The 17,098-nt window shown below is 44.7% G+C and overlaps 2 protein-coding genes across 4 annotated transcripts in view; one reads left to right on the forward strand and one right to left on the reverse strand.

The window, feature by feature from the left end:
* The window catches only part of LOC140467494 (membrane-associated guanylate kinase, WW and PDZ domain-containing protein 3-like), a 135,733-nt gene extending 122,033 nt beyond the window's left edge, over positions 1–13,700 (forward strand). The window contains 6 exon segments of the mRNA XM_072563911.1: positions 878–1,063; positions 3,143–3,251; positions 3,578–3,731; positions 5,504–5,647; positions 6,069–6,207; positions 10,682–13,700. Coding sequence (XP_072420012.1) covers positions 878–1,063; positions 3,143–3,251; positions 3,578–3,731; positions 5,504–5,647; positions 6,069–6,207; positions 10,682–11,865 — 1,916 coding nt within the window. The 3' untranslated portion in view covers positions 11,866–13,700.
* Positions 13,701–14,255: 555 nt separating this feature from the next.
* The window catches only part of LOC140467498 (protein PHTF1-like), a 49,977-nt gene continuing 47,134 nt past the window's right edge, over positions 14,256–17,098 (reverse strand). For all 3 annotated transcript variants that reach the window (XM_072563914.1, XM_072563915.1, XM_072563916.1), the window contains 5 exons: positions 16,958–17,044; positions 16,110–16,265; positions 15,648–15,743; positions 15,129–15,254; positions 14,256–14,951 (listed from right to left, as the gene is read on the reverse strand). In XM_072563914.1, the coding sequence (XP_072420015.1) occupies positions 14,934–14,951; positions 15,129–15,254; positions 15,648–15,743; positions 16,110–16,265; positions 16,958–17,044 (483 nt within the window). In that variant the 3' untranslated portion in view covers positions 14,256–14,933. The remainder of the gene's footprint in view (positions 14,952–15,128; positions 15,255–15,647; positions 15,744–16,109; positions 16,266–16,957; positions 17,045–17,098) is intronic.

Below are 17,098 nucleotides of genomic sequence, written 5' to 3' on the forward strand. Positions count from 1 at the left end.
TTCCTTGACAAAGTTAGCATCATCAGAACAGCTGCAACAGAGGAACTGAGAGAATTGAGTCTTTACAGGAAACAGGATTTATAGTCAGGTAACTGTTGGAGTCGTTTGGTTTGTAGTGGATATTGGTGACCAGCATATCCCCAGAAATGGAAACAAAGATGTCGAGGAAGGGAGAAGTCTGAGATGGACTAATGAAGGTGAGAGCAAATTGCAAGCAAAATTGATGAACTTTTCCAATTCTGTACGAGGAAGGGTAGTAGCACTGATGGTATCATCAATATACTAGAGAACGAGTAGCAGGTTTGGGCTGGAATTGGACTGGAACAGGAATGTTCTACGTTCCCCACAAAGACTCTGTCATAATTCTGTCCCATGCAGGTACCCATGGCCAGCCCTATGATCTAAACAGCCTTTGAGTAATCAATAAAAATAACCAAAACAGAACAAATAATCACTATGATGATTGTTGGCACTGAACTACAGATGATTGAAGTCCAGATGGAGATTTGTAAAAATGTTCATGCAGCTCCCTCACACTGTCACTCAACAGCAGGACTTGTGTTACTGACTGAGCAGCAGCAGAAATATAGTCATGTCTTTGTGACCTCTAAACTCAAGTGTGCCAATGCAATCCTGGCAGGTCTCCCACAAGCTTTCTGTTCGATTCCCACCACCCCCTCTCACCCCTCTCCTCTCTTTTCTTCCCCCCCCCCCCCCCCCCCCCCCACCTTCCAAAGAACCTTTGAAAGAGGAAATGTTCTCAGAGTTCTCATCAAAATGACCTGGGTTTAATTTTATGGTTTTGTCCCTAATTCTGGATCCTTAAATCTCTGCTCTGGATCTCATTAACCCTTTCCTGTTACTACTTTGTCCACAGCAGTGCCACATAAAATTGGCCGCATTATTGAGGGAAGTCCGGCTGATCGCTGTGGGAAGCTGAAGGTGACTGACAGAATCTCAGCAGTGAACGGCCAGTCCATCGTCCAGATGCCCCACCATGACATTGTGCAGCTGATCAAGGACGCGGGTCAGACGGTCACGCTCACCGTCACTCCTGAAGAAGGTACTCATCCAGAAGTTGTAAGGCACATCTCACCTTAAGATGGTCTGGGGCCTGTTGTGATCCTTGTGATTTGTGTGACACACAGACTGTCTCAGCTAATCTGCGAGTACCTGCTATTGCTGAAACCATGGCATCACGGGCCATGAGTTGGGGGTCATCCACCAGTGAGAGGACAGCACAAAGTCCCTTTCCCAAAACCCAGGCCCTGTGTAATTGAAATGGGACAAATCAGTGAGTGAGAAATGTCCAAATGCGTGGGGCGGAATTCCTTTGGGTTTTGGCCCTGGATTATTGATTTAATGATAACTAACTCTAGAAAGTTAAAAATCACACAACAGGTTATAGTCCAACAGGTTTAATTGGAAGCACAAGCTTTCAGAGTGTTGCTCCTTCATCAGGTGGTTGTGTACAAGGAGCAGCGCTCAGAAAGCTAGTGCTTCCAATTAAACCTGTTGGACTATAACCTGGTGTTGTGTGATTTTTAACTTTGAACACCCCAATCCAACACTGGCATCTCCAAATCAGTTCTAGAAAGAGTCACTTTCCTTACCAAATCTTTTAAAACAAGATAATGTAACCTTGACATGTTTTAATTCGGCAAAAGCTGTAAAGAGCTTGAAACACATTTAATTGTAAATAAAGACTGGAAAACAATTGATAACATTTCAGGGTTGGATTCCAAGGGCTAAGTTACAGTCACAGGTCTGATTGTAACTGTTTTCTAGTTTGTGTTTATCAAGATCATGTGATAGTATTTTGAACTTTGGACACAGGTTGTTTTGCTCACTCTAGTCATGGTTGGCAGAGGCTGGATGTGGCCTATGGCTCTGACGGTGCTTCTGCCAGCTCTACCCTTTTAAAGAGTCTTGCTGAGGCATTGTGACCAGTCTCGTTTTTCCCTACACAATGTAAGCATTGCAGTTTGCAAAGCTAGCTTTTCATGGTGCCCCTCGGGTTTTGAGGAATGTTGGTGCCTGGAGAGTAAACAACATTGTCTAGATGCCAAATCAAGGTTACCACAACCAGAGGCAAGAAAGAAAAATAATGTTCTGTTGAGGGGATGTGCTTGACATGCTCAAGGTATTGTAAACTAGCTGATGGCCAGTGATGCACTTTTAAAATACAGAAGACATGGAATGTAATTTGGGGACAGCGCTGTCCTCTGGACAGAAGGCAATATACAACAGGTGATCTGTCTTTTGTGATGTTGGTGGAGGGTGAAATATTGTCCAGGAGACAAAGTAACTTCCAGCACATCTCTGAACAGTTGCTGTGGGATTGTTTGTCAATTCCTGCCTGAGAAGGCTCCTGTTTAACATGCATTCAAGTCAGCAAGTCCAGAAGAAAAGCACTTCCTCAGCACTGCTCTGAAATGTCAACCAGGGTGGTGTGCTGAAATTTCTGGATTGGCATTTGAATTTAAACCTTCACAGAAAATTCCCAAGCGTGCACCCTCAGCTCCACATCCAAGTACTGGCTGCTGCTGATGTTGAGGCATTGTTCCCGTAATGTGTGCTGACCATCTTTAGCTCTGTCTGAGTGACATTGCCTATTTGGGATCGGATTGAATTGAATATTTTATTGCCAGGGGTTTTGCTGTAAAGTGCAGTGAAAGGTTTATGCAGTCGCCATGCATCAGCGCAATTCTCAATAACTTAAAATAAAAAGATTTTTGCTGGTTAAAAACTGGAATGAGGTGTCATCATCACGGGGGTCTTGGAACCAGACAGAGGCACTCCTTCGTTCTCAGTGGGACTGGAATCAGGTTCCTGGGGTGACAAGCTGGTGCCTTAGCCAGTTTAACCTGATGAGCCACCAGAATGAAGCATGGTTCTGTAGTGCAGTGCAGCTTGTTGAGAATTGATACCCTTCTGCTGAGAGAAGCCATGTCTTATTTCCTGGATTGAAACCTGGGTTTGGGACGTGGGGCTTTTCACTGACCAGACTCCGACCTTTCCTGGCAGGTGTGCAAACTCCTGACCACTGCCTCCTATTGTTACGAGGCACTGAGCCCCAAGCCTGTGCTGCTCAGAGGAGCTGTTAGTCGTTCAACTTGTTGATTTTTATCTTTCCTTTGAGATGTGACTGGCCCCCCCTCAGGAGACAGCTCGGCGCGACAGAGCCCAGCCCTACAGCACAAACCCATGGCAAGGACCCCAGCAGTACCCAGTCCAGCGGCTGACAACAGGTGAGCACACAAGGTGGCTGTTAGGATGTGCTAACTGGGTGCTGGTAAAGGCCAAGAAGAACAAAGGGTTTGATGGTGGTGGTGGTGAGGGGGGAATGGGGATGATTGGGAGTGGGGACTGATGCTGGGAGAAAGCCTTCAGACACTCTTTTACTGAAGCAGAAGTTGGGTAAATGAGACTCGTCTCTAATGTCTCCTGTGATTGTCCTTTCCATTTCCCTGGTAATGGGGAGGGGGGTGCGGCGCGGGTACGAAACAGGAAATTGTTGATGCCGTGGTAAATGTGTGTGGGAAAGGAAAGGCCTGATAAGCTTTCTGTTTAACAGTAAGACGGATGGAGATGAAAAGAGCAGTGGACAGACTGCAGGATGTGACTATGTGAAACCTCCAGCTTTGGACTACAGACAGACTCCATCTGAGCAATACCATCAGCCAACAGCTGACAGAGAGACGCGGGCTACAGGCAGCAGGCTCTCCCAGGTACGGCTAAAATTATTTGCTGTAATGCAGATGAATGAGGGAAGTTTTTTTCAATGTTTGAGGCCTCTGTAATATCAAGCACTTCCTTCCAAATTCTATTCGCCCATGACCTCCCCAAGCTCTTCTGCTCAGAGCACAGGTAACTGCATCTGGGTTGGCACGGTGGCTCAACGGTTAGCATTGCTGCCTCTCAGCGCCAGGGTCCCAGGTTCAATTCCAGCCTTTGGCGACCAGCTGTGTGGGGTTTGCATATTCACCCCGTGTCTGCATGGGTTTCCTCCGGGTTGCTCCAGCTTCCTCCCACAGTTCAAAGATGTGCGGGTTTGATGGATTGGTAAATGCAGGGTCAACTCTGGGTAGGATGCCCTTTGGGGGATCAGCGTGGGCTCGATGGGCCAAATAGCCTGTTTCCACACTTAGGGATTCTATGAATTCATCACTTTTGATATATTCAAGCCTCCGAGTCCTTTATTTTGCATTGTGCAAATATGGTTCTTCATTGAAATTGCCCAAAGATTCAAAAGAAAGGAAGTTACATAAATTCTTAAATCCCTGGTTAGATCCCAGTTGGAGTATTGAGGTAATTCTTGGCTCCATACTTTATGAATGATCGGAAAGGTGCAGATGAGATTTTATTTGAAGGGTGCAGGGATTCTGTGGGCAGGTTTGTACGTTTCCTCTTGGAGGAGAGAAGGTGAAAGGGTTTACAGAGAATGTTCAAATCATGAAGTAATTTCTAAAGAATTTTAAATAAGGGAAGCTATTTCCACTGGAGGGAGAAAACAGAATTAGTGGAATTGGTTAAAAATTTGTAGTGAGTCATCGTGTCTTGGAAAGTACTGCATGTAAGGATGATTGTGAATAATAATTTTCAAAAGGAATCAGGATAAATTTTTTCTTTCAAGGGGAAAGAGCAGAGAAGCTGCACTAATTGAATAATGCTTTAGAAGACAATGGGCTTTAAGATGAGAATAGATTAGATTCCCTACAGTGTGGAAACAGGCGCTTCAGCTCAACCAGTCCACACCGACCCTCCGAAGAGTAACCCACTCAGATCCATTTTCCTCTGACTAATGCACCTAACACTATGGGCAATTTAGCATGGCCAGTTCACCTGACCAGTACACTTTTGGACTTTGTGTGGGAGGAAACTGGACCACCTGGAGGAAACCCATGCAGACACGGGGCGAATGTGCCAACTCCACGCAGCTGGTCGCCCAAGGCTGGAATCGAACCTGGGACCCTGGTTTGAGGCGATAGTGCTAACCACAGAGTCACTGTGCCACCCCACTCACCTTGTGCTCTTAAATTCTATTTTAACCACAATACAATATTTAATGAGAACTTGTTAGCACTGGAACAATATTTAGAACATTAAATTCAAATGCCAAACACTACTTATAATTTAATTTTACTTTTGAAAGTTTTTCTCCTTAAATCAAGTTGTTAAAGCGATTGTGAAGCTGTCAGATTGTCATAAAATCCACTACTTCCCTAATATTTAAAGAAAGGAAATCCACTGGCCTTGCCTACTCCTGGCATTACATGTGATTCCTGTGCCTTGTCTGAGGTGTTTGACATGTAATTGCACTCTAAAACAGCTTAATGGGCAGTAACTGCCACTAATAGCAATGTTCTGAGGGTGTTATAGTATTTTAGTCTGCGTTTTAGCTGCACTGGCACCACCCAGAGAATTACTCCCTACTCCAGGGTTTCAAGACCTTGTTATTTGTTTTCATTCTCTCTCTAATTTTTTGTGTGTTTCCAAATAGAACTCTGATTGCTTCTCTGTGGAACTGGAGAGGGGTCCCCGAGGGTTTGGCTTCAGTGTTCGTGGAGGCAAGGAATACAGCATGGGCCTCTTTATCCTCCGCCTGGCAGAAGGTGGTGCTGCATTACTCGATGGCAGGATCCATGTAAGTGTCCCCTTGTACTAGTCTGGCCTAGTAATGGAAGAGCGTGGTAGGTCATCATGCCACTTGCTGTGTTTTGTGGCAATGGCATTTTATGGTAGTCCATTCATTGAGATGGTTTTACTATGGGATGGGAAGAGAAACAGATCACACCTCTCATCACGTGAACAAAGATGAGGTTTGGTGTGAGGAGACATGAGGAAGATGGCATAAAGGGAATCAAAGTGTGAAAAATGATTTGTTTTTTTAATTGGCCGTTTGCAACACGCTCTGCCTCACTGTCGTAACAATCTCCTTCTCGCACCTCGACTGAGCTGCCCCCTCCGTTCCCTTGATGCCTCTCACTTTTCTTGCCCCCATTCCCAACAGCCCCCAGTTGCCACAGTCCAAGATGTGATTGTTTTTTCTCCTCCTCCTCTTTCAGGTCGGTGACCAGATTGTTGAAATTAATGGCGAATCTACTCAAGGGATCACACACAAACGAGCCATCGAGTTGATTCAGTCCGGAGGGAGGAGAGTGCACCTCATGCTGAAGCCAGGCATAGGTCAGGTGCCTGACTTTGGTGGGTTTCCCTATGAATCTTAATTTTTCAGACCAAATTCCTATAATGTGTTAAGTGATGAGCATTGGGAGTGGTGAAGAGAGTAATAGTGAAGCAGTAATTGTGCCCCTTTTACAATTCAAACCCAGTTCCTGAAACGGGGCTGAATGCTGTTTCCTCTGTGGCAGTAATTTCTATAAAATTCTGTTTGAGACCTCTCTGAATCACTGCCCTCCCTCTACCCCTTCCCCACCCTGGTCTGCGTGTCTGTCTGTCTCTTCAACCTACTCTTGGCCACTGGCTTTGCAGAAATGTAATCTTCTGTGGAACTTATTTTTTATTCTCATAGTTACATTTAGTCCTAGGCTTCTCCCTCCTCCCCCTCTCTAGGAATGGCACCTTGCAGCCTCTCCACCTGTACGACACACGAGCAGCGTTGAGGCTTCCCATCTCCTCTCGTCTCTCCTGGGACCTGGTAAATCTGCATGTCTTTTACTTGGTTTTATTCAGACTTTCAAAACCTTATTTTTGCAATTTTGATTCAGTCATGAACCTTGCTCTTTTTCCCTCCCTCCCTGTCACCTTTTTGGATGGGGTGGGTGGGGGGGGGTTTGGATTTTCGATGGTGACAAGCAGCTCTCACCAATTGTGCAGCTTTGAATTTGACCACAATTTCAGGATTTAATGTGAGCACTGGCCAACTTGGAAATTCTGAAATTGTGGCTTGAGGTTTCATGTTGTGTCAGGTCAGTGACTGTGAGATGAATCTGAACTGTGGATCTGTCAAAACCACCATCCCTAACCCCTCATTTTCCTTTTTATTCTTTCACTTGTTTTCCCTTGCATGCCTCTCACTGTTTCTCGCTTTCTTTGCCTGTGCTCATGCTCTATTGCTCATGGTCACTCTGCTTCTCTTTCTTGCTTGCTTGGGCTCCTCTTCTCCCTCATCTCCCTCATCCCCACGGCTTTGTAGTGGAGCTCTGCTGATCAGTTTGAAACTCCCGAGCTGATGATTTCTAGTGTCATAGTTCAGAACTCCAGTCAACAATCTAACTTGGCTAGAGTACAATTCGCACATTATAGACCACACCCTGACCTCTGGATGTCCCAAAGTACTCTGCAACCAGTAGAAGACACTTTCTTGAAGAGTGATCAATGTAGTAATTCAGGAAATGCATCAGCCAGTTGTGTATAATAAGGTCCCACAATGTTTTTAGTGATGTTAACTGAGAAATAAATGGTAGTCAGGGTTGACCTGCTCTTCAAAGTAATGATGTGGCATTTTAGCTCAGTTGAAACCAAAGTGGCAGCAGTCAGAGTAGATGGAAAGATGTTTCCACTTTGGGAGGCAAGACCTCAGCGAAAAATACAAGTTAGTCACTAACCAATCTGTTTGGGAATCTAGAAGAACAACTCCTTTATCCAGTGAGTGGTTAGACTATAAAATGTAGAAGTAGGCCATTCAGCCCATTGATTCTGCTCCAACATTCAATTATGTCATGGTTGATCTGATTAATCCTCAGCTCCACTTTCCCTCCTTTTCCCTACAACTCTTGATTCCTTTGCAACTTGAAAATTTCTGTCAGCTGTGAATGTACTTTATGACCCAGGTAAAAACTTCCACAGATTCACTCAGAAAAAAAATTCTCATCTTTCTTAACTGGGTGACCCTTCACTCTGTGATCGTGCCCTCTGGGTGACCCTTTACTCTGCGGTAATGCCCTTTGAGTCACCCTTTACTCTGGGATTGTGCCCTCTGGGTGACCCTCCACTCTGCGATCGTGCCCTCTGGGTGACCCTTCACTCTACGATCGTGCCCTCTGGGTGACCCTTCAGTTTGTGGTCATGCCCTCTGGGTGACCCTTTAGTCTGTGGTCGTACCCTCTGGGTGACCCTTCAGTTTGTGGTCATGCCCACTGGGTGACCCTTTAGTCTGTGGTCGTACCCTCTGGGTGACCCTTCAGTTTGTGGTCATGCCCACTGGGTGACCCTTTAGTCTGCGATCGTGCCCTCTGGGTGACCCTTTACTCTGCAGTAATTTCCTCTGGATGACCCTTCACTCTGTGGTAATGCCCTCTGGTCCTAGCCTCTCCCACAACAGGAAACAACCCCGCCACATCCAGCCTGTGATTCTTGTGTGATTCAAAGGTTGTAACATGTTCTTCTATGCTCCTGTGAGAACAGGCCTGAGCCGTTCAATCTCTCCTCCTGTGAGTGTTAGCATTGGAATCTCATTACCAAAAGGTGTGGCTGAGGTAATTACTATTGCTTCATTTAAGGGGAACTATATAAGCCAGGAAGGGTGAAGAGTGTAGAAGGACATACTGAAGGGTGAGTTAGGAAGGGATAGATAGAGGCTGCTGTGCAGCATGAGACCAAATGACCTGATCCTGTGCTGGAAACATACAGTGAGCAGATTGATCATCTGTAGTTGGGACTGACTGGCATCCAGCCTCATTCACACCAAAACATCAAACCATGTCTACGCACGACACTGCCTTCATTATTATGAATTGACAGACGCAGGGTAGCCTGTATGTAAGCCTGTCCTGATGATAGGAAACTACTTGAGAGAATTAAAGTAAATAAAAGCTGTAGCGTAACCTGGTAATCTAATAAGAGGTGTCCCATCAAGGGAGGTTATTAGAGGGTGACAGTCGCTCTCCCGTTCCTTTAGAGCAAGAGGTCAGTGAGATAACTTGACCCTGTTACTGCTGCTCTGTCACAGTCAGCCTTGGCTATCCCCCATACTCTCAATGATCCTCACAACTTACACCCTATAAACTTGAAATTATCCATAACTCATGCCAAGACACACACACTCCCCTCATCTGTTAAACTCACTGAACTGCACTTACTGCTGGCCTGACAGTACCCCAGTTTTAAATTCTTCATTTTAAATCCCTTAACAGACCTACCCTTCCTATCTCTATAACTTGCACACCATCCCTTCAACTGTATTAAATTGCTGTACCTCTGACCTCAGCCTTTGGCTTGGGCCTTAGGTCTGGAGTTACTTTCTACCTCTCCCTCTGTCTTGCCTTTAAGACCAATCAAAATTCTGTCACTTTTCCTGATATTTCCTTATGTGGCTAGTGACTGATTTGACCTGATAAAGTCCCTGTTGAAGACCTTGGGACATTTTACTGCTTTAAAGGCACGATATAAATGTGACTTGTTTAGCCTCCAGCAAGTAGGATTGGTAGAAGGCAAACTAAATAAATCAGAAGTCTAAGACTTGAGTTGCTAATTTGAGATTTGCATTTGTGCTTCATTCCTGAGGAAACCTGCTCCCAACAGCCTACATTCTAACAAGGCAGTTATTGTTTACTGCTGAATTTAACATGATCAGGTACATTGCAACTCTGGGAGAATGTCTAATCCTTTGTCCTGATGTGTGATTCTCCCAACCCTCCAAACCCCCTCGTTTTCAGCTGGTTCTCGTTGTAGGTGCTGTTGAAGTCTACTTGAATGATCATTGTTTCACCGTACGCTAGCTGGATAGGACTGTTCAGTAGATGCTTTAATGGGCCAATCTATTAAACATTGTAGCAGAAGTCCATTCATTGACTCAAGCCTGTGCCACTGTCAGTCCTGGCTGATCATCTACCTCGATGTCACTTTCCTAGACTCTCCCTGTTTCTTTGATGTCATTTGTTTCCTATTGATTTCCACCTTGAACATTCTCAATGATTGATCTGGGATAGAGAATTCTGAATATTCGCCACTATCTGAGTGAAGCAATTCCTCCTCTTCTCAGTCCTAAATGGCTTGTTTTTTATTCTGTGCCAGACCCTGGTCCCACCCCCAGACAGTGGAAACCTTCCTTGCAGCCACTCTGTTGAACTCTGAGTTTTCAGTGTCCATGAGTTTCACCTCTCATTCTGTTCAACTCCAGACCATGCAGGCCCAGCCTCTTTAACCTCTCCAAGGCCAGTCCTGTGATGTGGGAGTTTGGCTACTGTGGAACACTGCCTTATACAGCTAGTTGCCTCTCTCTGATTGGGTTCATGAACCAATTGGTTAAAACATTCTGCCATCTTTTTCTGATGTCAGTCGTGCGCTATATGTAGAAGTAAGATTCATGCATTTAATTTCCATCAAGTGGGGGATTGAAATACTTGATCTGTGGAACCTCAGAGCCAAGCACCTCACCCATATAAACCGTAGAATCTGTGATCTGCTCTCCTCCCTCTCTCCCTTCCCTCTCTCTCTCCCCTCACCCCCTTTCTCCCCACCTCCCTCTTTCATCCTCTCTCGCTCTCTCTCTATCTCCCTCGCTTGCTTTCTCTTTCCCCTCGCCCCCTCTCTGACTGAGGAGGGGTGCACTATGTGAGGTAGGAAGGGGTTTGATGTGCATGCTGAGATGTAGGGTTATGGGATTATGCATCATGCAGGAGGGAAATGGCATGTGTGTAGTTTTTTTATTCTTTATAGTTGATCATATTTGTTTTCTGTCTAGTGTGGAATAATAAATGCTTTGCTTATTTTCCAGACAATTGGGATACCCAGAGCACCCCATATACCAGCCTCCAGGAACTAAACACAGCTGCTGAAAACCAGCCATTGCCATCCAATCCACATCCCAGTTCCAACCCTCATCTCACTGACCCTGCAGAGACTTTTAATCATGAGAAGATATGGAGAGGTCATGACTCGCCCACCAGTGCCCAGTGGGCACCCAGACCCCTGGCTGCTGACCCACACTGGACACCGGCTAGAACTGCGAACCTCACAGGTGGTCAGAATGCTGAGGAAGGAGACAAGTCGGAGATTGTGAAGGACGGGGCAACAAAACCAGATGGAGAGAGTGGGCACAGTCCGAGGCAAGAGCGACTGGCCAGGAATGACGAGGTGTTGGCCACTGGCATCGAAAGCAGGGCCCTGAGCCCTCACAAACATGGCAAGAAGCAAGCTGCTGGGTACCGGGAGCAGTCAGCTAGCCCCAAAAAAACCGAGAAGCAAAGGCGACAGACGCCAGATGCATCAGGAAGCCCAAGGAGGGGAAAGTTTAAAGAACAGTCAGAAAGCAACCAGGGCAGCTTCCAGGAAGTTGAAGCCAAGGAAAGGCCAGTAGGCGGTATGACTAGGTCACGGAGTCCAAGAAAGGCCAGCAGGAAGGATAGAGAAGGAAGTAGAGAGGAATTGGACAGTGTGACTCTGGGAGAGAGAGCTGAGAGCAGAGATGATGGGTCCAGCCTAGTTAAAGTGGCTCATTCTAAACAGGTGACTGACCAATCTGAGAGCCCAAACCACAGACACTGCAACAGGAGATATGCTTACCCACCCTCTAGCACTGTGGAGCATTTGGCTAGTGCCTCACTCCAGTGCAGTGAGGGGTCCGGAAAGACCAGTGACAGGCCTCAAAAAAAGAGACCCACGTCACGTGTTGGGGGGCAGGAAACATTGCAACCTCCTGACCTTGGTCAGGGAGCAGGCAGAGCCATGCAGGACAGCTCCCACTCTACAGCGATCGAACAACCTAGCGCCTTCAGCAAGAGTGACGATCAGTTAAAGAGCCTGGAACAAAGGAGTGCAGAGCATGATATGGAGAGGCATGGTGAGGAAGTCCCCTCCATACAACACTCCAGCCCTGCACCCAGAACTGGACCTGCTCCAAGAAAAACACAAATAACCCCTGGACCCTGGAGGAAACCAGATGCTCAGAGACCCATGTAACCAAAAGCAAACTTCGTTATATATGTTAAATTATTTTTATAAACTTTTGATTTCTGTTAAGTGTGAATTGCATCTTATTTAAATTTGAGTAGTGCAGTCAGTTTTTTGCATTGAAACATTTTAGTTGAAGTGAAGGATTTTTCAATTTGCTCCATTGTTTGGACAAACTTGTCTGCCTCATAATGGCAATACAGGCTGTGAGACACTCCTGTTTTTATGAACAGATGTTGATTGTGTGCAGTTTACACTTTGTACAACAGTGACCCATTCCTCATACTCTGGCACATTGTCTTTCCAATCACAGCGGTGGTTTCACAGTCCATACTCCCCGTCAGTGCCAGCTTGAACATCTCAACCACAGAGCCAGTGACTCTTCTGGCGTGTGAGCTATCAGAAATTTACCGTCACCAAATCTCTGCCTTTGAAATGAGTTACCGCTAACTGGATGTGACGCTGTTGACTAGCGAGTGTTACACTGTTTCTGTACAGGTTAATGAACTGAACACCTTGGACACCACCCCCATGGCCACTCTCTTTTGTGTTACATGGGCCTTTAGCTTTTATTGTCTGTGAATGCCTTAGTGTTCAAAAGCCTGTCTCACATGTTGTGTCTGCTCTCAAACAGCTCACTGTCAGACTGTACATGCATTGCTCTTTGATGTTTTCTAATACTGTACACAAGAAATTTCTTGCAGTTAATCTGGTGCAGTATTCTGACCACCAGAGATTTAGGACTCCTGTCTCCTCTTTGAGTTCTGTAATGTTATCAGGTTCTTCAAGTCCAGATTATAAACTGCTATTCATTGGGTTCTGTAACTTGTTTTGTGTATGTTTCATTAGACTACCAATCAGTGTAAAATATTTTGTTTTTCAGTGATTTTGATGCAGTTTATAAACATCTTCAGTATTTTGAACAAATTCACTTTTTTAAAAATTATTTTTATTCAAATTTTGCATTTCCTGTGCCATTGTGTGTTGGAGTCTCCTCATTGTTCCTGTTTTGTTTAATTTGTGTCTTTTCTGTTCTCCACTAAAATCAGTGTTGTGGGAAACCCTCGACCTTAACTCATTGTCAATAGCAGCAATGGAATATTCTGGAAATGAGCAAGGCAGGTGATAGAATAGAGTTCTTGTTTGTCTCTTCCCTGTCTCTCTGAAGACTTTGTGAAACCTCTTGAATTTGCCTCATTTCCCAGCTTTCATTCTGCAAGGTGCTCTCTCCAACCTCGAATCATGTTGCCATTTTTTTATACCTTTACCAAGTCACTTAGACTGTCATCCAGGAATGTGCATTGGCCAAAACTGTATTCCATTACCCTGTGAACTGTCAACCCTTTTTCTGCTAAGAGTGTGTAGGAGATGGAACGGAAACTCTGGACTGTGTGGTGAAGGTGGAGTCTTGTGACTATTTTACTGCTGTATTTCATATTCTGTTCATGCCAAGAGTTGAACATTGGAGTCCACGCGAAGGTGGTTTGAAATTCCTCACAATTCATACACTGCTCAGCTCCAGTTTCCACCCCCACACTGTTGATGTCTCATTTTATTTCCTTGTTGGTGCAGTAGACTAACACACATTGCTCCCTCCCCAACATCAGTAATGTTCACAACATCTTGTAGACTGTACAGTACTCATGGCATGGATGCAGTCTTTGAGTAAAGCTGAACAAGCCTTGAGTGTGTTGGTTGTAAATTTTTATACTGTACAGTCTCTATAAATACTGTCATTAGGGCGAGATCTGTAAACCCTCATATTTTTTTAATGTATGACATGAGAAATGCAAATCCTTTGTCATGGTGTTGCACTGTAAAATAAACCTTAACTTTCAATCTCAGCACGTGTTTCAAAACTTTTGGTCAAGATGATGAATAATTATCTCTGCTACAATATGCTGCATTTCCCACTCTAGTGGGACCATTACATGGCCTGTTTTGTTGTGTTAAAAACATTATGTAAATGCAAGCTGTTTGAAAACCATGTGACTTGGTAAATTGAGTCAGAGTACTGCACCTTCCGTTCATTCTCCCAGTTGGGTCAGGGACGTTGTTAATAGCCTTGAGTCAGATTAATGTGAAAATCAAGTCTAGCAGAGCGAATTGAGCTTCACGTTCCTCTGTTCCCAAGTCCTCTGTTGTACTGTCTCAGTCAAGAACATTCAAAAAGTTCGAATCTCGCTCCAGCACAAAATCCAGGTTAGAGATTGATTTCGTTCAGTCCAAAATCGGTTTGCTTTCTGTAACACTTATTTCCCTGGTTGAACTGGCCAATCACTCTGGGTCTTTTTTTTAAAAAGAAAAAAATGCTGTTGGTTGTTTTGGGTCACTGGTGATGATGCTATATGTAATGTGAAGAAAGAGAATTTGAATTTACAATGAAAAACTAAAATGAATGAATTGGATGTAAGCTTTATTTGGAAATAAATTATACAGTTAAATACAGCAGAAAAATAAATTGATCTAAAGAGTGCATACTGACCTAACTCCCTGATAAAATACATGATTTTAGCAGCAACATGGATATTATATTTTATGTCAGTCTTAAATTCCAGCTTTGCAGATGAGTGTGATAAACAGACCTGACCCGTACCTGGATAAGAGTTACAAGTTGAGGAAAGAGTTGGGTGATATTTTTAAAAAAAACAAAATGCTGGAAATCAGGTACCAGCAAGGAGCAGAGAAAAGCTGTTCGTGCTTCAGGTTGAGACCGTCTTTCATCAGAACCAGAGAAAAGACTGAAATGTAATCAAATTTAAACAACTGAGAGATGTTCTGCAACCACATTCATTTACTCTGATCTGTTGCAATTGTTTCTGTGTTACTGTTTGTAGCATCTGCTAGGGAGAAGACTAGTGACAGTAGAAGAAAAAAATACTAAATGGCTCCCTTGAGCTTACTTGACTGTTCCTGCCCTGGTGTTGTCTCTGTTGTCTCTGTTGTCCAGGGGGCCATGACCCATGCAATTCAATAGGAGAACCTCCCCGTTCCACACTCTCCAGCAGATTTGACATAGTCTGTGTGCACACACTTCTTCAGCCTCCTTTTCATGTGACTCCAGTCAAAACCCAAGGTCATTTAATCTTCCACAGCTGGGGAAAAGGAAAGAAATAGAGTGTAATTCACTAGTACTCAAAGATTCAGCAGCAACTGAGTGGGTGAGGAACTGGAAGGCTAAATGCCTTGCAGTCTAAGGGAATGGGGGCAGGAGAGAGCACCCGGTAAGAGGGTGGTCCGTGTTGACGTTTGTTTGGGATGGGGTAACTCACCCGGAGGTTGAAGCCCAGCAGGTCACTGATGACTCCAGACACTGCTGACAGAATGACGACCCGTGTAATGTTGTACAGCAGAGGGTTCATAGTCAGTCCGTACACCCGGAATGGAGAGTCCAACTCCTGTGGGGGAAGGGAAAAGCACAGCACCGACCTGGTGATGATAATGCTCCCAATTTCATCTGTTTATCATCCCCTCCCCTCTTGTAGAGAAACAGCGTCCTCAGACAGTTCCTGTAGCAGTCCATTATTCTGGTGAGCCAGTGAAACCTAAACTACTGTTCAACTGTGTAAAGAATGACAGTATATTCGGTTCTGACCTTAACGAGGTAATTAACACTGGTGCTATCTGTCCTGGACAGCAAGTCCCCTCACAAATACCACCTCTGACAATGTGGTATCCAATCAGTATTACTTCCCCCCCACCCCGGGAGTGTGGCATTCTGTCAAGTGAACGAGGGAGATGAAATGGAAGAAGTAATGCAGAAGAATGTTTGAAAAATGGGACTTGCTCACCTTCAGTAATTTTGTGGCAAGTTTTAGCACATTGTTCACGATGGACAGCTGTTCCTTCTTGTTGGGTTTAATTTCCATCTTTAAATACAAGTTGATCTATTGAAGGGAAGACGAGGCATTGATAAGAATTTACTGCAGACTGCCAATACAGCCCCATCCCTCAAAGCAAAGCCAATTTTGTTACCTTTCTGAACACTCGCAGCAAACCTGCTGAAATTATACAAACAATTCCTGCATGTCTCTATGACTCTGTGAGAAACAGTTGAGCTGAGCGGTTGCAGTATTAGATGGTCTAAGGAACAGGTAAAAATCCAAATAACTGCAGGTGTTGGCAATCAGAAACTAAAACCAAAATCGCTGGAAAAGCTCAGCACCTGTGCAGAGAAATCAGTTAATGTTTCTGGTCTAGCTAACAGTTTCCCCATTAACAGGTTCTGCTGGATAAAAACATTAGGTACGTACCTGTTCTGTGAGCAAGATGGAGACATTATTGTATTTCCTGCTGATCTCTGAGCCCAGTGTGACCAACCTTAGCAGGAAAATGGCCAGGGCTGCTCCCCAGATCAGTAGCTCCCAGTTATACAGAGAATCCAGAAAGCTCATGCGGCCATGAAGGATCTTGGAAATGAAGGAAAGAATTTTTGTGTTACGGAAATTGATTCTAATAAACCAGTCGCTTCCCCACAAGTCAGGAATGTGACGGAATATTTTCCACTTGTCTGGTTGAGCACAGCTCCACCGCCACAAGCAGCTCAAAACAGCCTGCTTGATTTATCTAAAAACGAAGGATGCTGGAAATTGGAAACAAAATCAAGTTGCTGGAAACACCCCACCCACAGAAATTTGCTCCTCCTGCCATTCATGTTTAGTAGTAGCAGTGTATAAGGTGCACTGCAGAAATTCACCAAAGATCCTTCACAGTTTCCAAACCTGTGACCGCTTTCATCTAGAAGGACAAGTGCAACAGATAGCGGCACCTACGAGTTCCCCTCTAAGCCATTGTTGGTGTTCACCTGAGAGGGAGTCCGGGCTTTACTTTAACATATTTATCTTAACAATAGTAACTTCCGATAGTGTAGCAATGCCTCAGTACTCATCCTCTGACAGTGCAGCACTCCCTTCTTGCAATACATTCAGCACAACCTCTCATGAAGGCAACGTACTGGTAATTTGGGCAGGAACTGGGTGCTTGGGGATAGTGAGATTAACGAAGGGGAGAGTGGTTACAAGAATACAATGAAACAATTCAAGTGAAATCAGATATGATGATGTTCCCTCTTCAATAAATGGAAGGACATTCTGAATCTTACCTGGGCACAGCAGATGAAAGCGATTGACAGAGTGAGTAAGAACGCTGATGAAACAATGACATCAACCGAGCGTTGTGGGCCCCGCCTCTGTGAGAGTGAGAATGAAGTAAAGGAGAAAAAGAGAAATAGAAAGAGTTTAGA

Source organism: Chiloscyllium punctatum, chromosome 45 (assembly GCF_047496795.1).
Source record: "Chiloscyllium punctatum isolate Juve2018m chromosome 45, sChiPun1.3, whole genome shotgun sequence".
In the NCBI taxonomy this organism is placed as follows: Eukaryota; Metazoa; Chordata; class Chondrichthyes; order Orectolobiformes; family Hemiscylliidae; genus Chiloscyllium; species Chiloscyllium punctatum.